The sequence below is a fragment of the Mirounga angustirostris genome, unplaced genomic scaffold, assembly GCF_029215605.1.
Source record: "Mirounga angustirostris isolate CCGP_5_RB_7025 unplaced genomic scaffold, mMirAng1.0.hap1 SCAF_17, whole genome shotgun sequence".
In the NCBI taxonomy this organism is placed as follows: domain Eukaryota; kingdom Metazoa; phylum Chordata; class Mammalia; order Carnivora; family Phocidae; genus Mirounga; species Mirounga angustirostris.
This window is the reverse complement of record NW_026991725.1, coordinates 48195706-48222106: the sequence shown is the minus strand read 5'-3', so window position 1 is coordinate 48222106 and position 26401 is coordinate 48195706. Positions and strand designations below refer to the sequence as shown.

Below are 26401 nucleotides of genomic sequence, written 5' to 3'. Positions count from 1 at the left end.
ATAAGCACACCCATGTACACTTAAAGGAGCAAAGAATCCTTGTAGCCACACCTAGGGAATATTAAAGTGGGTTGCGCAACACACATTTTATCTGCAAGTTAGGAAAACATTTGAAAGGTAAAGTATTCAAGTATTTTTATTGTGATGGGACAGGATGATGGTGTGTAATTTTAAGGACTCTACATTCTAGTTCCTTGATCTAACAGTTGATGTTTAGTGTAAAGGTAATGCCCCATTTATGAAAATTCAGTGTTTTTCTGACAGGTTCTGCATTCTGATCACACAGACTGAGTGAGGTAAGAAGAATTCTAGAGCCCAATTTTTGCAGAGCTAGACACCAAGGGCTTTGTAAGGTGTTGGTCATGGGCACACTGATGGGGGCGAGTGCTGATCTCCGGGGGCAAGGCCCTCCGTTAGTACAGAACGATAACTGACGTTCTTTTTTTTTTTTTTTTTTTAAGATTTTATTTAATTTGAGAGAGGGAGAGAGAGGGACTGTGGGGGGCAGGGGACAGAGGGAGAGGGAGAGGGAGAGAAACTTAAGCAGGCTCCCCACTGAACCAAGGGAGCCCAATGCAGGGCTTGATCCCAGGACCCCAGGATCATGACCTGAGCTAAAGTCAGATGCCCTGATAACTACCATTCTTTAATGATGCCTCTCAGTTGTTAAAATTGGTTACCAGGAGATCATGTTTAAGAAATCTGGGGAGTGGGGCGCCTGGGTGGCTCAGTTTGTTGAGTGTCTGCCTTCGGCTCAGGTCATGATCCCAGGGTCCTGGGATCGAGACCCTCATCGGGCTCCCTGCTTGGCGGGAAGCCTGTTTCTCTCTCTCCCACTGTCCCTGCTTGTGTTCCCTCTCTCGCTGTCCCTCTCTCTGTCAAATAAATAAATAAAATCTTTAAAAAAAAAAAAAAAAAAGAATCTCAAAGGAAGGTCTTTTTATCCCTCTTTTGCTCAGAGAATTATATTTGCTAGTGGTTTGTAATCCTTTCTTCAGGTCTAGAATACTGTGGTATCTTAAAACACAGGGGTAAGATCTGTGTTTGCAAAACGCAGATTTCTCTAAGCCCGACAGTATAATTCTAACATGACATTCCGGGAACACAGCGTCACTTTCTCGTGCTTTTTTGTGGCCAGAACTAGCATCAGGCTTCTCCTACAGCTTCCTATCACGTGTCATCATCAAGGCACATATTAATATTCTTACATCTTTTGTTTGTAAAAATCTGTCGTGTAGCCGAATTTGCACATGATTTAAAGACACAGGGTCAAGCATAGAGTCTATCACAGACTCTCTACTTAGCCTTTCAAATCTGAGCAGAAGTCCGCAGCAGCATGCCCCCATCTCTGTCCCTTCTGAAAGTGGAGGTGAGGATGTTGCTCTGTCTGCCTCATTAAGATACTGGGTGAAGCCCTTGGAAAAATGACACGTCTTCCAACGGTCTCGAGGTTATTGTTTTTTTTTAAAGATTTTACTTATTTATTTGAGAGAGAGAGAGCGGAGGGAGCGGCAGGCAGAGGGAAAAGCAGGCTCCCCGCTGAGCAAGGAGCCCAATGCGGGACTCGATCCCAGGACCTTGGGATCATGACCTGAGCCGAAGGCAGACGCTTAACCCACTGAGCCACCCAGGTGCTCCTAGTGGTTATAATTAGGATTGGCTGCCTGAACTCACTGGAACAGAGTAGAAATAAACAGAAGAGTAAGTATTAATATGTTCTTCATCGCAGCATCCTGCTAGATTTCATTTCATGAAAACCCATTCATTTTATTTTCAAAATTCTCCACCTAGATTATGTGCCCTGCCCTCAGAGTTCTCTCCTGTGACCAATGTGACCTTTCCTTCTCCTGATCACTTTATAAACGCTAATTGTTTTCCTTTAGCAGAGCCTCATGGGACCAAGAATAAAGCCAAGAAGGTTACGGGGTGGCACACAAAATGAAAACACGGAGGAAAAGAGGACGAGTTTTTGTTTTGTATTTTCCCCCCGAGGACTGGAGTAAAGACATGAGATTAACGTACATCTGCTTTGTGTGTGTGTGTGTATGTGCGTATGTGTAATGTCTTTTAGGGGGAACTTGAACGGCAGCTTTTGCAAGCAAATCCAATTCTGGAATCATTTGGAAATGCGAAGACTGTGAAAAATGATAATTCATCTCGCTTCGTAAGTTTGAAAGCACCAGAAACTTTTCATTTCTCTGATGTCTAGTTAAATGTCTAGTGTGATTAAGCAGCCAGAATACTTCTCTTCCTGGATTTTAGGGAGAGGCTAGTAGATGTAGGATAGAGCAGTAGAAACGTGATGAGTCTCATGTAATTTTAAATTTTCTCGTAGTTGCATTTTTAAAAAGGAAAAAAAATGGGAAAGTGATTGTAGTGGTGTAGTTACGTATATAATTATACTGTGCGGGTAGATGACTTCGTCTTCAGGGCTGATCTGTAATACTTGTTGCGGGCCCAGCGTGGCGATGAAGTGAGATGCACGTGGAGGACTTAGCACCCAGCACCACTGGGAGTGTCCGTGCTCCACAAACAGCTGGTATTCAATGTAGTCACTTGTCCTGTTGATACTCCCTGTTTCTCCAGGATACGGACGTCAGAATAATGGGTCAGTACTGTGCCTTCTCTGTAAAAATTCTTCTCAGCTATTGGGCTTTGTTAGTTCTGGAGAGCTTCCCTCTCTCCGTCCGTTGGACCATCTATCCCAGAGTGCCTGAGGCTGTCCTCCTAGGTGTTGGCCAGATGGGCCTTCTTGCAGGAACCCTGCGCTCCCCGTCCGGCAACTCGTCGACACGTCGGTGGCAGATCTGCTCTAGAACCATATGCAGCGAAATGGGGCCCGCCCCACCGTCCATCTTTCGCCCTGGATTATAGTCCTCCAGATTCAATAACTGTTTGCACAGTGAGATTGGAGAGGGTCTTCGATTTCAGTTATTTCTGCTTAAATCGTTGAGAGTTAATTCTCTGTTTTTCCTCCCTCCTGATATTAGAAGTATTTGTAGAAGATGAGACACTTCCGTTCTGATGACTCCTTGATGGGTAGTTTTGGGGGAATCTAGTACCATTGGGCCGTACGGTTTTCCTCTGAGAATGTAAAGTCATGGCGTTCACATTGACTTTGTGACCGCACAGAATGGGTGATTACTGGAAGTTACCAGATACGGGCTCACAGAGGACCCGGTGAACCCAAAGGTAGCCAGATAACCCTCTCTCTGAGTCTGCCAGGGCCGCTATAAAGAGCACCCCAAACTGGGGGCCCTAAACAGTAGAGCTTGATTTTCTCACTCTTGGAGGCTGGAAGCCCAAGACCAAGGTTGCGGCAGGGTTGGTTTCTTCTGTGGCCTCTCTCCTTGGCTTGTAGACTGCCACATGGGTCTCCCTCTGCGTGCGCCTGTGTCCTCTTCTCTTCTTGAAAGGACACCAGTCATGTGGGACTAGGGCCCTAGTGACCTCGTTTTAACTTAATTATCTTTCTAAAGACCGTGTCTCCAAATATAGTCATGTTCTGAGACACTGGGGCTTAGGACTTTGACATAAGAATTTGGGGTGGGACATGACTCGGCCCATGGCACCCTCAGAGGTAGTTTAAGGTACAAGAGGTTCTCCAAGTTATGCACGAAATAGGGATCTCTTGGTTTGGAATATTGCGTATTCCTAGTAAGATAAATTTTGAAGATTCATTTAACCCAAGTTCATTAGGTAATTACGTTAGCTCTTTACGTACAGAGTGGGACAACAAGTACACCTGTGTCAGGACGAAGCGTGGCCGTGATTTTGGGGTTTATAAAAGAACTGGGGACGCTAAACTTTGTTGGTAGAGTTTTTATCATCCCCTGAATCATCAGCATTGAGCCTGAGCCACATTTTAAATCTTAAATTCTTGCCCCTGAAAGCCCTGTGTTTAGTGGCTGTGTCATGGGATTGAAGACACAGTGAGCTACCAGCTTTGGTATGTGAATCTCCGTGAAGGTTTACAAGGACTTCTGAGTGGAAAATGTTCTGTTTTACCACATAAATCAAGTTACCAGTCTATTCCAGTTCCCCCTGCCCCGAACCACACTTGAAATTCAGGAGAAACCATTTTGTGATGGTCTCCTCTTTGCCCGGCAAAGTTAAATTGCTGCCAACCAGTCCTTTGTGTCCTTTGGTGAAGAAGGTAGTGAGTCAGTTACTTAGTGGTCAGGATCCATCTACCTGCCAGCGATTTTGTGTTTGGGACAGGTGGACGTATAATTCCGTATTGATTCCCTGTTGCTATGTAACAAGTTGCCCTAAGCCTAGTGACTTGAAACCTCTGTCACCTCAGTGCGTCTGCGTGATGGGTGGTTCTGACTCAGGGCCTCTCATGAAGGTGTCGCTAAGGTGGTGTCGGCTGGGGCTACAGTCCTCGGAAGGCTTGGTGAGGCTGGAGGATCTTCTTCTGAGCTGACTCGGGCAGCTTTTGGTGGGAATTCTTGGTTCCTCACCTCAAAGGCCTCTCTGGAGAGATGCCCGCTCGTGACATGGCAGCTGGTGTTTCCCCAGAGCAGGTGATCCAAGAGAGCAAGACAGAAGCCACACGGTGTTCTTTATGACCTTGGAAGTCACATACCAACCCTTTGATGTACTTTACTGGTCACACAGATCAGCCCTGATACACTGTGGGGGAGGGGACTGCACAAATGCACTATGAGGGCAACACCAGATGTTGGGGATTCCTGGCGCCATCTTGGAAGTTGGCTGCCACACATTGTTAAGAGAGAGTTCCATATTGACGGATGTAGGCTATGATCTGTGATTTGCGTTACTGGAGCTCAGTGGCTCTCAGTTGGAGACCCTCAGGGGATGTTTGGTAGTGTCCGGAGGCATTTTTGGTTATTTGGTTCGCGTGACGGGTAGTGGTGGGCCTCCAACAGCTAGTGGGTAGAGGCGAGGGATGCTGCTAAACATCCAAGAATTATCCAGCCCAGGGCGCCTGGGTGGCTCAGGTGGTTAAGCGACTGCCTTCGGCTCAGGTCATGATCCTGGAGTCCCGGGATCGAGTCCCGCATCGGGCTCCCTGCTCGGCGGGGAGTCTGCTTCTCCCTCTGACCCTCCTCCCTCTCATGCTCTCTCTCATTCTCTCTGTCTCAAATAAATAAAAATAAAAATCTTAAAAAAAAAAAAAAAAAAGAATTATCCAGCCCAAAATGGCAGTTATGTCGAGGTTGAGAAACCCCGGTCCAGCTTGTTTCTCTAAATTGGAGTCTTAAATCAAGGTAATCACTTCCTGAAATTTATTTGCGAAGTAATTACTTTACACGAGTCTCCTTCAAGCTTATTGTTTATGCATCCTATTCCCAAGGTTGATATAAATAATTCTGGTAGGAACTTGTGTTACGTCCCACTGGCAGGACGAATTTCTTAGTTTTCTAGCAGAATCGATTCCAGCAAGGATCACCCATCTAATCTAAATCCTCGATAAACCCAGTTTCAGCTGGAAGCCACCTCCCAAAGCGCCTGGATTATAATCTGGATTATAATCTGGATTATAGTGCTCCTGGATTAATTATAATCTCGATGTATACTCAGTCTAACCTATTAAAAGCGAATCTTTTTTAAGAAAAGACGATTTTTCACTAAGGCAGTGTCTCACCCAGAGCTAGTCGTTCAATGGCGAAACAAAGGTGTCTTTACATTGTTGGCTCTGGGCTGTAATTCTTAGAAAGTCAACTTTATATATCGCTATATAGGATTTTTTCAAAGAAACAGCAGTCGCTAGCTACTAACACATCCTAAGGCATTAAATGCACAAAGCCACAGCGAGTAGTTGATTTTAGTGGTTCCATGAAAAACGGTAAAGTAGTTGGTTGCTCTGGGGGACAGGAGCTCAGTCGGCTGCAGGCGTCCCTTTGGCAAGTCCCCGTGGGCGTGGCCAGCGCTTTGTCTCTCTGGCGTTCGAGGGTAGCCGGTGTGGGCTCATCTTTCAATCACACCTTCTAGAATTTAGATTTTGCTGTTGGGCCCTTCAGTTAATTATTTGGCTCCTGTCCTTTGCCAGGCACTGTGGTATTCACATGTCTTTCCATTTGGATATCTTAATAGAGCTCTCAGATTTCACATGTTCCAACCGGAACCTTTTCTATTCGAAATCTGTTCTTATGTCTTCTGTCAGGACGTGGTCCCAGCAGATCACCCAGTTGTGTATGCGTAAAACAAAGTAAACCCACAAACGCCCAGAAAAATAAAGTAGGACTCCTCCTGGCCTCAGCCTCTCCTCTTGGCCCGTGTGCAGACTGGAGCGAATCCTGTCGGCCGTGCTTCCGGAACTCATTTCAGATCTGTCTACAGTTCTCCTTCTGCCTCTCCTCAGTACCTGATTGGTCCAAAGCCCTATCCGAGGTCATTCCTCTGTTGCTCTCTGCACGGTGTCCTCTTGGCTTTCCTCACAGTCTGGGTGAGCGCCCCCCTGTCCTGGTATGTGACGTCTCTCCCAGTCGGGCCTGTTTCCCTGCTCTCCAGATCCTTAGTTCGTGGCACTGTGGCTCGCACGCGTGGGTATACAGTAGGCGCATATTTATGTTACAGTGTGGTTGCCTACACAGCAAGAGTTCCCCAGCCTCCTGGAGCCTGCCTTCACCCAGGTCTTACTTCATTATACAGTTGAGCTCAGGGGGAGTATTGCGTGGGCCAGGCCCTCTGGGAACAGAAGGTTTGGACGGGCCGGGCTTGGGGCTGGGATTGGCGTCCCACGTCGTGCTGGAAGAGAAATGCGATGCTGAGAGGCACACCCCGTATACAGTGGAGCCACATGGAGTCGTTACGTGCAGGACGCAGGCTTGCCGTGAAAATATTCGAAACCATAAACTCCACAAGCTTTTAGAATCCATTTGTTTCCATTTCTTTGATCTGATATAGACGAATCATTTCCTGAAGAATATCTTTTCTTTCAAAGATGCTAGCATCTGGCTTGTGTTAAGGGGGATTCTTTGAGGAGAGCATTACCCTTATAAAAATAATCGTTCACAGTTAGGCCCGTTCTGTTTACGGAGAAGCCAAACGCGTTCCAGATGGAGGAGATTTATGTCAAATGAATCTCTTGTAATGAAACTTTTAAAACAGGGACTTCAATTTCTGACTTGTATCAGCAGATACATCTTCTCTCAGAAAGGTTTGGTACGAGTCACTCTCTATATTTGTGCAGATCTTTTTTATTTTCCCTCCAAACGGAATTGAGCCACTTAGACAATCCCCAATGCTAGGTGCCTTTTGGTAGGTACTTAGCCTCAGTAGAGCTTGGTAAAGGCTCCGGTGCCTCCCCAGAGTGGGGCCAGCAGAGTCCTGTGTCCTCACAAGCAGACTAAAAACAGTTTTGTAGGTAAATCGAACGCAGTCCCTGCTCAGTCCCGTTGGTTCTCTCCCCCTCCCACTGAAGACACCTGCGGGGGCAGATGTGACCATGTCCGAGTGTGGCCTGGTGCAGGAAACCAGTGGCGCCGATTCAGCGTGGAGCCCGAGGCAGCCTTCCCGACAGCCTCCACGGCCTCCGGGCCTTTCTGGAGGCTTAGCACCTTGTTCACACCAGACTGGGGGTGTCTGTGTCCTTCCAGTCCGTCCATGTTACCCCAGGAATCCTCACATCCGTTCTACTAAGTAACGAGAACACTTACTTACCCTGCTTTTCCTAATGAGCGAAGCTTCTGGCATAGTTTGGAGGTGAACACCGCCCTCTGGTCTCGGATTAAGTCCAGCTCATTGCTCCCAGAATGGGTTTTCCCATTTAGGGCCAAAGCTGCCCCCAGAGTGGAGATTTGTAGTGGCGGGAACTCACACACGTACAGAGCATCCCCTTGAGGCTGCGGGGCTTGAAAGTAGATTCCAGATACTCTGACGACTTCAATCGTCTGACCTGTGCGGAAATCCGAAGGGTGTGCAGCGTGACTACGAGTTTCTTCGCGTAACGTTTGAAGACAGCCTCTTGGCAGAGGAACATAGAGGGGCCTCCAGGGGCCCCTTCGGGTCGCCGTCAGCCAGAAGGTTCTATCGCTTGGAAATTATGGAGTGCTTTTTCTTGTGGCCGAGAGGTCAAAATCCAATTGCGATGTGTCACAGACTCCTGCCGTTCATTGTGGTTTTATTTCCAAGAGCTTAAAGTAAACAGGCACAGAACCTCCCTTTAGTTACCATTTAGCCGGAAGCAGACGAACATAAGCTGCAAGTTCACTCAGCTCAAATGGTACTGCTTCTCCGAGTCTCCCTCTGTGTCCCCGTAGCACCTGTCGGTCCTTTGGAGGTGCCCTACACGATGTCCTCGAGGCCTCGAAAGGGCAGGGCCTCATGGGTCTGCTTCTATTTGGGGGCATTAGGTTAGCCTTGCTCTCAAGGCCATGGTTGTAGGATTTGTGTAAAGTGCTTACCAGCCATGCATCTCCTGGGCAGAGTGGGGTTTTCAGATCGTATTAGAGATCCCCCCCCGCCCCCAAGAGCCCCACGCGCATTCTCGTTTTCCCTTGTTTTCCTAGCTCGGTGTGCAATTTTCGAAATTGGAAAATTGGGTGAGTTCTTCACGAGTGCTCGTAATACTGAGCAAAAAATATAATGAAGTACTGATTTTTAGTGAATTATTCCCTTGTTTTCAGTTTCAAAAGTCAACATTACTGCAGCATAATTCCCACATAATGTCAAAATTTGTGGTGGCATCCCAATACCGACTACTCATTTTTTGTACTTAAAACAAATATTTATGCAGTAAATGTAGGAATGGCATAAGAAGGGGCCTAGTGGGTAAGAGGCTGGGGGAGCGGACTGGACACCTTGGTAGAGGGGGTAGGCCAACGTGTAATCTGTTCATGGTAAATAGAAGGAACGGATATTTAATTATATTTTTTAATTGGCATTTATCTAAGGGGTCCTGAGATCTCTCCCTTGATTATTTATAAAAATTAGGCTGAGTTATATCTTACATCCAATAAAATTCACCCTTTTCAGCGTACAGTTAGACAGGGTTAGACGCATGCATATCAGAGTGAGGCCAGCACCGTGGCCCGGAGAGAGAATATTTCCTTTCCTCCAGGAACCTCCCTTTCGCCTTCATGTTGTCCGTTCCCTCCTCCTTCCCCAGCCCTGGGAGCCACTGATCTGTTTTGTCTCTGTGGTCTGTTTTCTTTACAATGTCAGGTAAATGGAATCCTATAATACATGGTGTTTTATGTCTAGTTTCTTTCATACAACATCGTGCTATTTTTGGATCCATCCATGTTGTTGGGTGTATCACTGGCTTGTTCCTTTTTATTGCTCCGTAATATTCCACCGTGTGATTATACCCCAGTTTCTTTCTTTTCTTTCTTTCTTTTTTTTTCTTTCTTTCTTTTTCTCTTTCTTTTCTTTCTTTCTTTCCTCTCTCTCTCTTTTTAAGATTTTATTTATTTATTTGACAGAGACACAGCGAGAGAGGGAACACAAGCAGGGGGAGTGGGAGAGGGAGAAGCAGGCTTCCCGCAGAGCAGGGAGCCCGATGCGGGGCTCGATCCCAGGACCCTGGGATCATGACCTGAGCCGAAGGCAGACGCTTAAAGACTGAGCCACCCAGGCACCCCATACCACAGTTTCTTTATCCGTTCACCACTCTGGACGTTTTGGGTTGTTTCCATTGGAAGACCATTACGAATAAAGTGGCTTTGAACATTCACTGCAAGTCTCGATGTGGACACATGCTTTTGTGTCTCTTGGGTGACTACCTAGGAGTGAGATTGCTGGGGCATATGGTAACTTACGTTTCACTTAATACGAAACCCGCAGACTTCTCCAAAGTGACTGTCTGCTTTATATTCTTACCGGGGTCTTAGGAGAGTTCTAGCTGTTCTGTCTCATGGCTGGTCTTTCTTCAGAATGTTAGCCATTTTAGCAGGTATGTACTTGTATGTCTTTATGCTCATTTATTTTGCATTTCTCTAATAACTCATGACATTGAGCGTCCTTTCATATACTATTGACTGTTTACATATCTTCTTTGATGAGATAATCTGTTTAGATACTTTACCCAATGTTTTTCTTGGGTTGTCTTGTTATGGAATTGTTTTTTTATATATTCTGGGAATAAGTCTTTCACCAGGTAGGTATATTGCAGATATTCTCTGCTGGTCTGTGGTTTCTCTTTTCATTGTCTTTACAGTGTCTTTTGAAGAACAGAAGCTTTAGATTCTGATGAAATCCAGTTTATCAATTTTTAGTTGATAAACTCTAAAGGTTCATGCTCTTTACATTCTAAGAAGACTTTTTCTACTTTAAGGTCATAAGGATTTTCTCCTGTTTGTTTGTTTTTTTTAGAAGTTTATGGTTTTAGCCCATGCTTCTAGGTTTAATCTCTTCGGAGTTAACTTTTTTATATGGTGTGAGGAAGGGTCTAGGTTCTTTTGGTTTCATTTTACGTATTTTTCAGGCACCATTTTTTGGAAAGATTGGTCCTTTCTCTATTAAATTATTCAGGCACCTTTTGTCGAAAGATGAATTGACTGTAGATGTGTGGTCTATTTTTGGACTCTCTTCTGATCCATTGATCTGTATCTCTGTCCTTCCACCAATACCAACCTGTTCTCATAAACTTAGAGCTTTTTGAAATCTAGTAGTGCAAGTCCTTGAGGCTCTGCTCCTCTTCCTCAACATCGTTGTGACTTTTTTAGGTCCTTCCCATTTCCCTGTAAATCTTGGAATCAGCTTGTCCGTTTCCCCAAGGAAAGCCTTCCAATCCCTTGACTGTCTGCATGATGAGCGAGCATTGAAGTCGTGGAATAAACCATCTGTTGCCATTCGTCAGTTTTCTTTGTTTTGCAAAGGGTTTAATTTGTGAGCTACTTGCTTTTATTTTTGCCTTCTCATTTTTACAATCACTTTACCAGTTTTGGTATTCAGTATTATGGTAACTTTATGAAATGAATTATGAAATAATCACTATTTTCTATGTCTTTAGAACAGTTATGTGTAAAAAAAAAAAGTTATGTGTAGTCGGGCCATTAAATTTTCCTTAGGAATTTGCAAAACTGTTTCATCAGACCAATCCATCATTTTTGAAGAAGTAATTATATTTCATTTTTAATGATTATGATCTATTCAAGTTTTCCCTTTTTTCTTGAATGGATTTCTGTTTTCCTAGGAAACTGTACTACTTCGTTTCTCAAGCCTGTCAATATGGGGCTGGATACAGTGTTCCTTTAATGCTGTGAAATCTCTTATCTCAGATTATGTAGGAGAGTTTTTTCAAAGTTCTAATTGATTAGGGTCTCATTTTTATTATGTTACAGCCCAGGAAGGTAGCCTGTCCTATTGCCGCTTTGTGGGAATTTACGGAGGCTTTTGCCTTCCCTTTCTATTTGAGGTTAATATTTAACACCCATTTTTGTAACCAACTCATGGATACTTGGCAGGGCGCGTTGGTTTGTCACTTTATTTGTTCATATCCTCTGTGTCCGTCCGTCCTTTTAATTTTCTTGTTGTGATTTATCTTCAGGGCAAGTTTATTCGGATCAACTTTGATGTAACTGGCTATATCGTTGGGGCCAACATTGAAACGTGTATCCTTTTCGTAACGGCGTAATCCAAACTAAAGAGTGACTTCCTCTGTGGCCAGCCTTAAGGTGACCCTCTGTGATATGACTCCCATTGCCCAGATGATCAGACGGAAGCCCGGGGAGATCGTGACTCGGTCAGATACTTCCAGCTACCGAATGTTAACCCCTAAGTGTTGTTTTGCTGGTGGTGTTTGTTTTAACAGTGGGCCCTGCCCTGTTCACGTGGCCGGGGCAGTGGAGAGTCCCATCGAGGTGAGGATTGCCTGCACGTGAACCAGGAAATGTTGATATGGTGGAAGAACCTCCAGGTGAGGGGCGCCTGGGTGGCTCAGTCGTTAAGCGTCTGCCTTCAGCTCAGGTCATGACCCCAGGATCCTGGGATCGAGCCCCGCATCGGGCTCCCTGCTCTGCAGGGAGTCTGCTTATCCCTCTCTCCCACTCCCCCTGCTTGTGGTCCTGCTCTCACTCTCTCTCTCTCTCTGTCAAATAAATAAATAAAATCTTTAAAAAAGAAAAAGAAAAAGAACCTCCAGGTGAATACCATCCTATTGAACCACTCTTCAGTTGGGCGTTGGGTTAGCCCCTTTTTACTATCTGCTCCCGGTATTCGTGGGATGGGCATGTGCCCCCCAAAACAAGCCTTATGAAAGTGCAGAGTTCAAGTCATTTCAGTTAGTGTTCAGCAGAATAAAACTAGAGGAAAAACAAATGTCAACTACATAGACTTGTCTGACGAAATGTCACATGCATAGTGGCCTTTACGAATAACTCCATATGGAATTAGTTGGATTAAAGAGGTGATAGAAATGATTCTGAATGATGGGATGCCAATTAGGAAGGACATAGGCGACAGTTTTCTGCTACTTCTGACAAGTATCAGAGATCCCGTGATAGAAATACGTTTCTATTCCTCGGGTAAGGGAGAGATCAAAATTTTCCCATTAATTCAGAATTGTGTCTTACGTCTCTGAATACGCTCAGAGCCAGAAAACACAAGAATCACTTGAGAAATGACGGGGGGATGGATCTAGAGTTTCTTCACATTGGTCTGCTACGGGATTTGTGTGAACGTATTTTCCACCAAGTGTGGAGGATGTGTTTGGGGTGATCTAATTGAAAATCTAAAGCTATCTGGCACATACAAAATTAATTCAGCCTGGTGAAGTCCCAGATCCGCGCCCCAGATGCCCAGACAGGTGTGCCATGGTCTGGGAGGCAGGAGCGGGTTGGGGGCGGGCAGGTGCCATGTGGGAAGCCCGGGTGGGGGGCTCACAGCCGGCTCTGGAGAAGTAGCACGAGCAGGTCAGTGGCTGATCTGATCAGGGCTGTCTCCGGTGTTTGGAAAGTTGGTGCAAGACTGTGGATGTCGAGGGGCCGGCACCGCCTGCGTGAGGCCTTCCACGAGGAGCTCTTGGGGAGCACGGGGGCCAAGCGCGTGGGTTGTGGGGTCCAACTGAGCTTTGATTCCTGACTCTACAACTTACTAGCGGTGTTATTTTAATTCCCTTTGTGCCTTGGTTTCCTTACTTGTAAGATTGTGATAAATTGCTATAAGGCTTTTCCTCCTTCAGCAGCTCAACTTTCTTTTTATAGCTTCTTAGAGTTCCTGGTTTGTGCTGTGTTCTTTGACTATAACCGGGATTAGGGGCTGGTGGGGTGGAGTGGGGCGAGGGCAGCACCCTGATCTTCGAGCTCCCTCCCATCCGCGATCCTCGCAGGTGAGCGAGGGACGTAGTGCGTAATTTTCCTTTTTCACTGACACGTTTTAACCGTTCAGAATGGTTCATCGCAGGAGGGCTAATAGATATCTGAGGAAGAAAATGTTTTACAACTTAAATTTGTATAGACACTGAGGGAGGGCCGGCCACCTCTTCAGTTCGATCCTTAACCATCTTCACTCAGACCTTCTGGAAAAATCTCGTGCCGTTCGTCAAGCAAAAGACGAACGTACTTTTCATATCTTTTACCAGTTGTTATCTGGAGCAGGAGAACACCTAAAATGTAAGTTACAAAGTTTCTTACTATTTTTTATTTATTGGAGTATGGTTTTTTGTATTAAGTTTTTTTGAAAAAGAACGTTTTGAGGAAACCGTGCAGGCGAGCCTTGAACAATACGGGGCTGGCACCCCACACGGTCACAAATCCGCGAATAACTTGTGACTCCCCCACAACCTAACTACCTGTAGCTAACTGTTGACGAGAAGGCTTACGGACAGCCAGTCCGTTAACGTGTGTTTTGTACGTTCTATGCATTTATATGCTGCATTCTTACAACAAAGCAAACTGGAGGAAGAAATGCTAAGAAAATCCTAAGGAAGAGAGCACGCACTCACAGAACCGGACTCTGCGGGAAAAACTCGTGTGTGGGTGGACCTTTGCGGTTCCTCCTGTCTTGTCCTGGGGTTCACTGTCATTTCGTATACACCCCAAAATGGAAATGAAATTGAACTTCCATGCCATGGGAGAAATACTTGATTTTAAGTGGCAGTTATGTGGGCGGTGTTACATTATCTTCTCTATGTTTATTTCTTTTCTTTAAAAGAAATTTTTAGGGGCGCCTGGGTGGCTCAGTCCGTTAAGCGTCTGCCTTCGGCTCAGGTCGTGATCCCGGGGTCCTGGGATCGAGTCCCGCATCGGGCTCCCTGCTCAGCGGGGAGTCTGCTTCTTCCTCTGCCTCTGCCCCTCCTCCAGCTTGTGCTCTCGCTCGCTCTCAAATAAAGATAAAAAAAACTTAAAAGTTTTAAATTAGAAGACAAATGATGGATTTTTACACAAGTTCTGTCTCAACATTTGTAAGGATAAAAAGTAAGAAAAAATAAATTAATAAAGTTACGTTCAGTAAGTATCTTTATTCCCAGGTTTACAATTAAATATATTTGTATGCTTCCACAAACACTAGAAGGAGCTTATAATGGACTTTTATTTATTTTGTCTTGAATCCTAAGGACTGGAAGCTTAGGGACTGGTTGGGGGCAAAGTTCCGGGTCAGAAGTTTGCTGGATCAGAGGTATTTGAGGGCGAGGGGAAGATGCACAACTTCCTGATTTCTTCTGAGTCTTGAATTCAGTGCTCCTTCGATGTGACCATTATGTGTGTTCTCCAGAGATCCCAACAGACACGGTCCTTGTACTCTCCTGTCACTCAGGGCCCAGGCTCTTGCTAACCACAGACACCTGTGAAAGCATTGAGCCCAGAAATGAGAGACCTACAAGGAAAAAAAATGAGCCACAAATTAATAGAATCACTGTCATGAGAAACTAGGCGTTCAAGCTGATGACCGTATGTGATGCTCAAGAGGAGGAAAACCTCAGGCTTTCAGACTGGCAATAACTCTGCACTAGTAATGAATCAAAAAATAATCAGTAGCCCTGTCTCTTCTGATCCCCCCTGAGAAACATCCTGCTCCTCTCGAAGAACACACTTCTCGAAAGCAAACGTTGAGTTCTGACTCACAGCCCCTAAAACACAAGTGATCAACGGGGGCGGCCGTTAGAATAGCCCATCGTACATACAGGTGGTGCATCACTCACGAAGGCAAACTTCCTGCCCAACAGACTGGCTCGGAGAAAGGGTTTCGGGGCGTTGGCTGGGATGGGGGCCTATACCGTCCACGTCTGGTCTTTATGTTCATGTCGTCGTCATATTGGTCCCGTAATGTCTGCTTTCAACTGCTTTGCTAACATAGGCTTATCGGCTCTAGGGCTTAAAAACTTTCCCTGAAAAGATGCCTAACATACTTAAGTCTGAAAACAGTAAGGCTGAGTTACCTGGAAAACGTACATCCATCATTTCCCGGTTACCGATTTCATGGAGCCGGTAAACCACTGTCCCCAAAACTCCGATTGCGGTTTTTAGTTGACCCCCTCATTTTCCCTCACTGACGCGGAGGACGGAAAACGGTGTGTGGTTTTGAAATGCATCTACGAAGAAAGAAAAAGTGTGGCAGGAAGCGTGTGGTGGTGGGGAGGACGCGAGCCACCGCTCCCCTGCGATCAGCCCCGGGCGCCAGTGGGCATGCTTTGTCCGTGGGGGGACGTTACACCGCATCCCGTTCTCTTTCCTTCCAGCGGATTTGCTCCTCGAAGGGTTTAATAACTACAGATTCCTCTCCAACGGCTACATCCCCATCCCAGGGCAGCAAGACAAAGATAACTTCCAGGAGACCATGGAGGCGATGCACATCATGGGCTTCTCTCACGAGGAGATTCTGTGTATGTGGGCTTTCCCTGCGAGTCGGCTGCTCCTTAGATAAGACTTGCACGGGGGGTGGGGGGGGTCACGTGAGCCAGAAGACGACCGGGCAAATCATGAGAACCACCCCTGATCGTACAAGTTCCCGGGAGCCGGGAATTTACCGACAGAGGTCCGTGTAGCATTTTTTAGCACGGAATAAGTGAGGCTATGTCTCTGCTCCGTTTTGAGGCAATAATTCTGTTTTTTCTTTTTTTTCCTTTTTACATCCACATAAAGCAATGCTTAAAGTAGTGTCTTCAGTGCTCCAGTTCGGAAATATTTCTTTCAAAAAGGAGCGAAATACGGATCAGGCGTCCATGCCGGAAAATACAGGTACACGGACCAGTGCAGGTCTTGCTCGTAGTGGTGTGTGGCTTGTCGCGTGTTCTCCGAGCGCGGGGTGCAGTGTGCATGGAAGCGAGCTCGTGAGGCTTCCCTCGGAGCCGTGTGGAGTGGGGTGGCCGCCCGGTGAGCCCCTGAGGGAGGGACGAGCCAGGGTGGCGGGGGAGACCCTGCCCCAGCACCGGGGGCCACACGCCGCAGAGCCCACGAGGCTCCCCCTGAACGGGGGCTGTAGGTTAGGATTCTGGACAATTGTTCCCTTGCCGGGAGTACAGGCCCCGTGTTGCCAAATATTGTCAATATTTTTCAAGGAAATCTAGATTTTGATATGAAATCTCCCAGCTTCGAAACGTTAAACACGGACTCAGGCCTCCTCCTGGGCATCCCCCGTGGGTTCCCGGTAAACTGCCCAGAATAAGGACCTGCTGCCCGTCTTGTGTTACCTAAGAGCGAGCGGCATTCACTTGAGAGGACGGAAGACCCGAGCCTTGTCCTTCTTGAAGACTTACTCAGTTCGTTTCTTGATAAGGCTTCTTACTGAGTATGTCGTGACTAGATCACAGGTGGGAGTCTGGTGCTTAGGAGGCTTTTCACACTCTAGTTGCACAGAAACTCTGCCATCTCCTGGGCATGAACGTGATGGAGTTTACTCGGGCCATCCTCACCCCCCGGATCAAGGTCGGCCGAGACTACGTGCAGAAAGCCCAGACCAAAGAGCAGGTAAGTTCAGCGTCGTCAGCACACGTTTGTTTGAATGACAGGCCGTCGTCCTGAGACCTTCCCATCCGCGTGTAACAAACGTTAATAAGGGCTCCCTGTAACAGGTGGTTCTTGGTACTGTATGTTGTTCCGTTTTCTCTTTTTCAGAAAAACTTTAAAGGTAACTGTTTAAAAAGTAAATGTGAAATGTCACCTTCGGGTTCCCCCAGGGAAATAGGTCGTCTGCCTCAGAAGTCCACCCGCGGTGGGGCGCGCTGCTCGCTGGTCCCCGTGTGGGTGGCCCGGCACCAAGATTGTAGGAGTCGGGGCCGATATGCCGAGTCCCAGGGGCGTCGTGAGGGCTTTATTTTTCCTGGGCATCTTCACCTTTCCCCGAAACCAGTTACCTCCAGTTTACATTTAATTGTGCTAACACCTTCCGGTGCTATACGAAAGGGAGACAGGGTTCAGTAGCAAATGCTCTTTCGGGTTTTGGGAGCATATTAAACTCCAGGTGACACCCGGTGATGCTCTGTTGAGATCGTCTGCAGAATAAAAGGTTGATTTCGTCTAATTACAGGCAGATTTTGCAGTAGAGGCGTTGGCAAAAGCTACGTACGAGCGGCTCTTTCGCTGGCTCGTTCACCGGATCAACAAAGCTCTGGACAGGACCAAGCGTCAGGGAGCATCTTTCATCGGAATCCTGGACATTGCTGGATTTGAAATATTTGAGGTACGTCTCTCCGTCTCTCTGTCTCTCTCCCTCTTCCCCCCCCCCCCCCCGCCCTCCTATTTATTACTCTTTGAATCAGCATTAATGCCGGTTCCCTGTGTACCATGTGCAATCCCCGCCTTCTAGCAGAATCCGGCAGGGGTGCTGTGAGGAAGAACTGGGGGGTGGTAGCTTTAGAAGCAGGGTCCCAGGAGGGGTCTCTGCAGCGCTGACAGGTGAGCCTCCTTGGAGGAGGAGAAGCCCCCAGCATAATGAGAGCAAGCCCAGTGGTCTTGTACGGGAGAGAATTGTCAAGTGTTAGAAACTGCTAGAAAGCCAGCATGGCTAAGACGGCTGCCGGAAGGGAGAGAGGAATAGCACAGACGGGGAACTGCGCACAGATCGTGCTCTGTGTCCCGAAGATCCGGCCGCAGCACCGCATGATGATCTCCGTACGTCTTACTGTTACTCTGACTGGACTTGTCCACACACTCTGCATCCATCCCTCACAGGTGTGTAGACACACGTCTGCTATGGTTTTGCAAGAAAGACGATGTATTTTTGGTCTCCTAAAAACGCGTCTCTTTGATGGACCGACCGAATGGTCAAGCATAAATACTAAGTTACACACTCGGGATCAGTGTTCCCCCCTTGGCCACGACTGGGTGATGAACTGTCTTGCTATAAAATGAACTCCTTTAAGATGCTCGGTCTCCCGAGGAGACCTGAACTGTCAGCGGTCCAAGCAGCCTTATCCAGTGAGCTGTTGCTATGAGAGATCGCGTTCATATGTACTGATTTGTAAAAAAAACTTGAGAAATCATGGAAGGTGGCTGGCTACACGTCACGTTAAAAAAAAAAAAAATTTGTCTACAAAAAGGAGATACAATGGAAGAAAAGAGCCCCAGTTCCAACTGCAACAAAAACATGAGATTCGGAAGAATCAATTTAAGAAGAAACAGGCACGATTCAGTTGAAGGCAACCTCCTGGTGCTACGTGAGAAACAAAAGAACACATGGGGAAACATCCCCTGTTCTCAGATGGGAAAACCCTGCATCATAAAGGCGTGAATCTTCCCCACGTTATCTCTAAATCGAACATACGTGTTCAAAACTCGATGATGGGAATTTTAAGGGGTGGGGGAGAACGAGAACCTTCTAAAACTAACTTGAAAACTGAACTAACCGAACTACTGAAAAATAATAGTAAAATTCTATCCTAATCCTAGAAAGGATGTTAAAAAGACAAACATGATAAAGCTATAGGACTTGAAGAACTGTAGTTTTGACCTGTGAATATACAGACAGAAAAATATAAAATTATAGTGAAAAATGCAGGATTATTCCACAACATTGTTGTCCTGGGGAAAGAATTTAGGAAGAAGCCTCAGTGTCCACCATTAGGAAGCGGGCTCACTGAATAACAGCATCTCCATACTGTGGTCCCGTGCACCCGTCATACAGAAGGAGGTGGCTTGATTTTCTCCTATGGAAAGACGTCAAGACACATCGTTAAGTTTAAAGAAGAAGTCAAGGTAACACACACACGTCCGAGCGCACAGACCTCTCTGGAAGGGTCCACGAGAAGCAGGTGACCGTCCGACCACAGTCACGAGCAGGTGACGTGAGACCTCTCAACACAGTTCTTTGTCCGTCTGTCATTGTGTGCTCTGCATTACCGTTGTAAGAGTGGATGGTATAAAAATACAGTTGGTAGCTTCAGTATGGAAGAGGAGTAGAAATCTCATTTTTTACAAAATGCCATGACACAGAGCTGCCCAGGCTAAATAGAGCAGTAAGATTTCCCAATCCTAAGGCAGAACAAGATGCATTTACCTAACGTGAGTAAGCGCCACCAGGCAGGCCTCCGTCTGCAAATCTTGATGCCGTTCGCTGGAAATCCGGTGCTGAGCAAGGCAAGCATGGCCCCTGCCCTCCGAGCATGACCTCCTTCTGAAATATTAGAACACCCCTGACGGGGAGAGGATTGGAATGGCTTTTTCAGACTATAAATCTGTTCCTCGGAGATGGATTACGCATTCCCTAATTGAAGATCCCGTTTTCTAATGAAAGGTTATTTATGGGCGCATGCTACTCGTGAATAGCATGGAGGCAGGAACAAAGGTGGAGAACTTCTAATATGTAAGGTGATGGCTTGTGAAAGTTAGACCCCTCCAGCCCTCCACCCTTCCATCCTTCAGCCCCTCCACCCCTCTACCCTTCCACCCCTCCATGCTTCCATCTCTCCACCCCTCCACCATTCTACTGTTCATCCTTCCACCCTTCCACCCCTCCACCCCTCCACATTTCCACCCCTCCAGCCTTCCACACCTCCACCCTTCCATCTCTCTAGCCCTCCACGCCTCCACCCCTCCACCCCTCCACCCCTCCACATCTCCACCCTTCCACCCCTCCACCCTTCCATCCTTCAGCCCCTCCACCCCTCTACCCTTCCACCCCTCCATGCTTCCATCTCTCCACCCCTCCACCATTCTACCGTTCCATCCTTCCACCCTTCCACCCCTCCACCCCTCCACATTTCCACCCCTCCAGCCTTCCACACCTCCACCCTTCCATCTCTCTAGCCCTCCACGCCTCCACCCCTCCACATCTCCACCCCTCCACCCCTCCACCCCTCCACCCCTCCACATCTCCACCCTTCCACCCCTCCACCCTTCCATCCTTCAGCCCCTCCACCCCTCTACCCTTCCACCCCTCCATGCTTCCATCTCTCCACCCCTCCACCATTCTACCGTTCATCCTTCCACCCTTCCACCCCTCCACCCCTCCACATTTCCACCCCTCCAGCCTTCCACACCTCCACCCTTCCATCTCTCTAGCCCTCCACGCCTCCACCCCTCCACCCCTCCACCCCTCCACATCTCCACCCTTCCACCCCTCCACCCTTCCATCCTTCAGCCCCTCCACCCCTCTACCCTTCCACCCCTCCATGCTTCCATCTCTCCACCCCTCCACCATTCTACCGTTCCATCCTTCCACCCTTCCACCCCTCCAGCCTTCCACACCTCCACCCTTCCATCTCTCTAGCCCTCCACGCCTCCACCCCTCCACCCCTCCACGTTTCCAGCCCTCCAGCCCATCAGCAGCCTAGTAGAGAAGTGGGCAGAGTTCGCCGAGGAGGAAACAGCAGTGTCCAACACGGGGAAGCTGCTCAGGCCGAGGGCAACACACTAACGCTGTTCCTGCTGAAGTGTAACGAGCACACAAGGCTGACTCAGGACACACATACGCTGCTCCGTGCTCACCGCCATGAGCCTGGTCCCCCTCTGTCACCACCCAGCCTGGACACTGCTAAGGGAAGCAGCGCGTGGAGAGGCGGCCTGGAGCCTCGCACATACGAGGCCTCGTGTGGGGCCTGACCTGGTCTCCCCCGTCTGTTTTCCTTCCTTTTCCCTCTTCCTTCCTCGCTTCTTCTTTGCTTCTGTCCGTGATCCATTCAGCAGTAGGAACTTTAGGAGTTGCCGTATGTGTAGATCACGCATGTCGCGCACTGAGTCGAGGGTTTTCTCTTCTCCTCCTCGGAATGTGTCGCTGAAGTCATGTGGCCTGGGCCGCGGGGGGTGGACGCGGGGCCTGGCGGAGGCCCCCGGGCTCCGCCACCCGGTCACGCGGAGTCGCTGCCGTCTGGCCCCTAGCTGGGAACGTTCAGTGGGTTGTGTTGATTGCCAGAAGGTGACTGACGGGTCCTGTTCTCCTTCCCTCCCCATGTTTGGAACCCCGGCCGCCCGCAGTTGAACTCGTTCGAGCAGCTGTGCATCAACTACACCAACGAGAAGCTGCAGCAGCTTTTCAACCACACCATGTTCATCCTGGAGCAGGAGGAGTACCAGCGCGAGGGCATCGAGTGGAGCTTCATCGACTTCGGCCTCGACCTGCAGCCCTGCATCGACCTCATCGAGAGACCCGTAAGGCCGCGGTCCTGCGTGGGCAGGGCTCCCGGGCCTTTCTGGCGCTTTTCCCCCCAATGAGTCGTCTTCTTGTTTTTTTAAGATTTTATTTCTTTGAGAGAGAGAGAATGAGTGAGAGAGAGTGCGCACATGAGAGAGGGGAGGGTCAGAGGGAGAAGCAGACTCCCCGCCGAGCAGGGAGCCCGATGCGGGACTCGATCCCGGGACTCCAGGATCCTGACCCGAGCCGAAGGCAGTCGCTTAACCAACTGAGCCACCCAGGCATCCCTCAATGAGTCTTTTTCTTAAAGTAGGCTCCCCGCCCAGCGTGGGGCTCGAACTCACAATCGTGAGATTGAGTCGCTTCCTCCACTGACAGAGCCAGGCCCCCCCCCCCCGCCCCAGCCTATTAGTCTTAAGACCATTTTCTAACATAAATGTTGTAGGAAGCTGATACTCTGATAAAATACCTATTTTAAAAGAAAGCTTTTTCTGACCACCGTCCGCGTCCGCAGCGCCCTCCCTGACCCCTCCCTGCCCAGTCCCCTGTACCCCCCCAACCCCCCCGCCAGGGCCACATGGGCCGGCGCACTCGGCTGGGAGCGGGACATGGCATCCAGACTCATTTTTCACATAACTAAAGCTTATCCTTGTGAGCATAAAGCTGTTCTTATTTTGTCTGCTTTTTTTTTTTTTTTCTAATTTGAAGTTTCAGGGGTTTGGGGGGCACATGTTTTTTGTTGTTTTAGTTTTAATCTGTTCATTTGAGAGGGTGAGAGAGAGCACGAGCAGGGGGAGGAGCAGAGGGAGAAGCCGTCTCCCCGCTGAGCAGGGAGCCCGACGCGGGGCTCGATCCCAGGACCCTGGGATCATGACCTGAGCCGAAGGCAGACTCTTCACCGACTGAGCCACCCGGGCGCCCTGGGCAGATGCAGTTTTTACAGCACTCTTACTAAGCATCAGGCATTCTTTCCCTTTTGGTTTAGTCTTAACGCAGAAATACACAGGACTGGGGCGCCTGGGTGGCTCAGTCCATGAAGCGTCTGCCTTCGGCTCAGGCCATGATCCCAGGGTCCTGGGATCAAGTCCCGAGTGGGGCTCCACACTCAGTGGGGTGTCTGCTTCTCCCTCTCCCTCTCTTTCTCTCTCTCAAATAAAATCTTTAAAAAGAAAAAGAAAGAAATACACAGGACCACGTAGAACTCATTCACTTGTGATCTCAAACAAATATGAACAACTTGGCTATACCCCTTGGCAGTCAGGAAGGGAAGCTCAGCAAGCCGCTTACAGACCCCCCCCCCGCCCCCATGCTGCCCCCAGCCTCAGATGGAAACCGTCTCCCAGACTTCCAGCTCTGTAGAAATCCCCGGTGAAAGGAGAAGCAGTAACACAGAGCTTGACACTGAAGGATGAAGTAGCAAAAATAAAAAGACCTAACTGGGGACATTCATAATCATGCTGTCCCTGAGCCGTTTAGAAAAGATTAAATTACATTCGGGATCCTGTTTCAGAACTTACGAATATTTTCATTGAAAGGGATTAAAATGTAAGGATCATGCTAGAAAGATAGATGTGCCCTCATTAACGTGAATACGGATCTTCAGAGTCCGGTGAATGGGGCATGTTGAGTTACCTGCCTCTCCAACCTTGGCTTCCTTAAGACCGCCTGATCCTACCCGCCTTTGATCATCGCTCTTTGAGCTGCTCTGAGCCCTTTGGGTTCTTGTAGGTGGAGGAGCCGTGGAGCAGTTAGCCACCTGGGGCTCATCGCAGGACCCCCCCAGCTTCTGCCTGCTGGCGATCTGTGCGGCCGCCGCCTTCCCCTGACCGATGGTCACGCTGACTCTGGGTGCTCTAAGCAGTATTTGTGTAGAGACGGCTCCTCCCCAGTGGACGTAAAGACTGCATGAGTTAAAGAACCGCAGATTTCGTAGGTGCGCCCTGGAGTCACTGCCCTGAGTCTTGTCTCACCGCCTCGCCATACTTGTGGGGTGACCGTGAGGGATGACCCAGACGCAGTGACCTAGGCCTTCACGATTTAACTGTTCATGTCGCTTTCGTGCGTCCTCCACTCACCTCCACAAGGGAAGTCCATGCAGGGGCTCAACGCTCTCTTTCTGTACCGAGCCGTAACTTGCGTGTCCTACGGTCCACGCTCACGGGACCCGTTCAGTGGTGGCAGCCTGCTCTCAGAGTCCAAATCCACTTTCTCTCGTGCTTTCTGGGTCTTTCTGCGGGGACCTAGCCAAGTGAAATGAAACAGCCTTGCTCGCAAGCGTTGGCCGAAATAAATCCATACAAGAATTGATAAATCACTACCCCACCTTTTATATTCTGTCCCGGATTCTGGTTCCGCTGTTGGGCCAAGCGTGAAGGGACACATTTTATTTCGTTGTCCCTTAAACAGGAACCGAGATCGGTTAGGATGTAAGGTGTTGGAAGCCTTCCATCTAGCTGAGGGGTGCTTTTGTTCTGGTTTTCTTTTTTAAAAATTCCCCTTCCTCTCGTGCACCCCCCGCCCCCAGCAACCAGAGTTTGTTCTGGTGGAGGTCTTAGGATCATTTCCCCGGCCAGTCCCTGAATGGAAGCGTCCCGCTCCATGTCCCCACCTCCCGGCTCCTTGCTGGGGTCTCTCAGTGGCTGCTTTTGGGGGCCGTCCGCGTGCAGTGAGTTCACTTACAGTTTACAGGTTCGTCCGTTTTCCAGAGTGAGCGACTCCCCCCTTGGTCAGCAGCTCCACACCCCCGCCTGCGCCCTGGGTCTGGTCCGTTACCTGCTGCCCTGGCGCTTCGGTTTCCGCGGATCTTCCTAAAACTCTTAGTCGTTGTAGACGGTCCACCGCTCCCGGGGGCGCGGCTTGTCCACTCTCGCTGCCTCTCATTCCCAGGCGAACCCCCCCGGCGTGCTGGCCCTTTTGGACGAAGAGTGCTGGTTCCCGAAGGCCACGGACAAAACCTTTGTGGAGAAACTAGTTCAGGAGCAAGGCTCTCACTCCAAGTTCCAGAAGCCCCGGCAGCTGAAAGACAAAGCTGACTTCTGCATTATACATTACGCGGGCAAGGTAAGGGACGAGCGGCCGCTCCCCAGACTTGGAAATCCTGCTGTGTCCCGTGCGGAGACGCGTGCGTGCGTGAGCCCTCGTGTCGTGCCTGTGACCAATGCGTGGCCCCCGAGGCCACCCACTCGTCCGGTGGTCCCGCAAACATTCTGGGGGAAGGCTGAAAGTGTCCCGTTTTTGTGTGTGTTTCTGCATCTCGCCCCAATGGGCCAGGTGGACTACAAGGCCGACGAGTGGCTGATGAAGAACATGGACCCCCTGAACGACAACGTGGCCACCCTCCTGCACCAGTCCTCGGACAGATTCGTGGCAGAGCTTTGGAAGGACGGTAAGAACGCGCTCACGTTTGCAGTGACGCTTGACCGGAAGCTTTTCCAGTTGAGACTTCTAGATGGTTCGTCTACGTAGATCTGTGTCCAGAGATTTTACTGTAAAAGTCGCTCTCCCTAGAGCAGGGCTGCCGCTAGACCGAAGTTACCCACGCTGGTGCCCACCCCTGGGCACCAGGACATCTGCCTTCTTGGTCAGATGCCATGGGAGGTGTGGATCATTCTAGGGCCCAGTTGGGCTGTAGTCCCGGGCCACCGGGCACAAGTCCAGAGAAGCCCCGCATGCGCTCTCTGTGTCCCACAGCTCAGCTGAGCTGCGTCTGCTCCAGGGGCGGCCCTCCACTCACACGCACAGTGGCCGCTGAATAAATTCGAGAGCCTGCACAGAGATCAGTTTTTCTTTCCATCAGTCCCCACGGTTGTTTTGCTTACGTGAGCCTCAGGTACGGAGTTTGGCTGTTCGGTTGCAGACTAGGTTGTATTAGGACCCGCAGAACAACATCCGTGAGTCTGTGCACAGCGGGAGGCGGTGTCTTCCGGAGCTTTGCGCTCACTGCTGTGTCATCTCGGTCGGGTCCCCCTTCTTCGCGTGGCCTCGGGCCAGGTAGGCCCTCGGCCCCGGTCCAGGCCTCTTCGGGAGCCTGGCTCGCTTCTGCCTTTTCCGTAGCATCTGCGGACCTTGTGACCTAGCCAGCTTCTCGGGGGTAGAAAGAAACCCAGGAAGCGACACAGAAGGGGTCAGGGCTGCGGAGGCGGAGGGACAGAGCAGAGTGAACGCTGAGAACGTGTGGAGGGCGAAGGGCCGCTCGCATGAGGAGCGGTCGTGTGCATCCGCTGGGCCTGCACGGGTGGGCGGCAGGCACACGGGGTCCCCGGAAGAGATGGTCCGCCTGAGACCCTGAAGGGAGGGACTTGGGGGAAGGTTAGGTGATCTTCGTGCTTTCGGACGCGAGTCTCCGACCAGATGCTGCGCGTCCCCTGTCAGCACGGTGACCCGGGCAGTCGAGGGGGCAGCCTGAGCTCTGAGGAGGGCAACCGGTGGCCTCTGGACAGACGAGGGCCCCCCGACGCCGTGGTCGGAAGCGGTGGCACGGGGACGTGAGACGCCGGAACCAGGGTGGACAAGAGCTCTCAGAGCACCGGCTGTCACAGGGCCCACGGTGCCAGAAAGGCCAGCACTGCTGAGCACTGGCCGGGGGGAGGTGCGAGGGACACGTCCCCTCAGCTGCGACCCTGCCGGGCGCTGGGCCCTCCGCTCGTCCCAGTGCTCCCGCCAGACCTCCGAGCACAGGGGAGAGACGGAGGGGCGCACAAACTGAGGAGTGCCGGCCGCAGCTGTGACGAATGCCCCACGGGCGGCACGGAATGAGCGTTCAGCGGCGTGTGTTAGAGGAGGGTGTCCCTCTTGCCCGGGGTGCCGAGGCAGCTGGTCGGGGACAGGGAGGCGGTTGCCCTGGTCCTTGACGGATCACGGTTCGCCGAGTTGCGAAGGCTGGCGTTGACTGAGCACGTCCCGGGGGCCCGAGCTGCTGCAAAGGTGGGGAGCGCTTTCCGAAGTGAGGGTGGCTCGGGGGGGGGGGGTCCCGCCAGGCCAGGCC

At 49.6% G+C, this 26401-nt stretch overlaps 1 protein-coding gene across 4 annotated transcripts in view; it reads left to right on the top strand.

Annotated features, from left to right (window-relative positions):
* Positions 1-26401, top strand: part of MYH10 (myosin heavy chain 10) — a 124959-nt gene that overhangs the window by 49830 nt on the left and 48728 nt on the right. For all 4 annotated transcript variants that reach the window (XM_045889878.3, XM_045889877.3, XM_045889876.3 and 1 more), the window contains 10 exons: positions 2072-2164; positions 11462-11525; positions 13425-13523; positions 15590-15733; positions 15993-16088; positions 16699-16817; positions 17377-17529; positions 21261-21434; positions 24304-24477; positions 24688-24802. In XM_045889878.3, the coding sequence (XP_045745834.1) occupies positions 2072-2164; positions 11462-11525; positions 13425-13523; positions 15590-15733; positions 15993-16088; positions 16699-16817; positions 17377-17529; positions 21261-21434; positions 24304-24477; positions 24688-24802 (1231 nt within the window). The remainder of the gene's footprint in view (positions 1-2071; positions 2165-11461; positions 11526-13424; positions 13524-15589; positions 15734-15992; positions 16089-16698; positions 16818-17376; positions 17530-21260; positions 21435-24303; positions 24478-24687; positions 24803-26401) is intronic.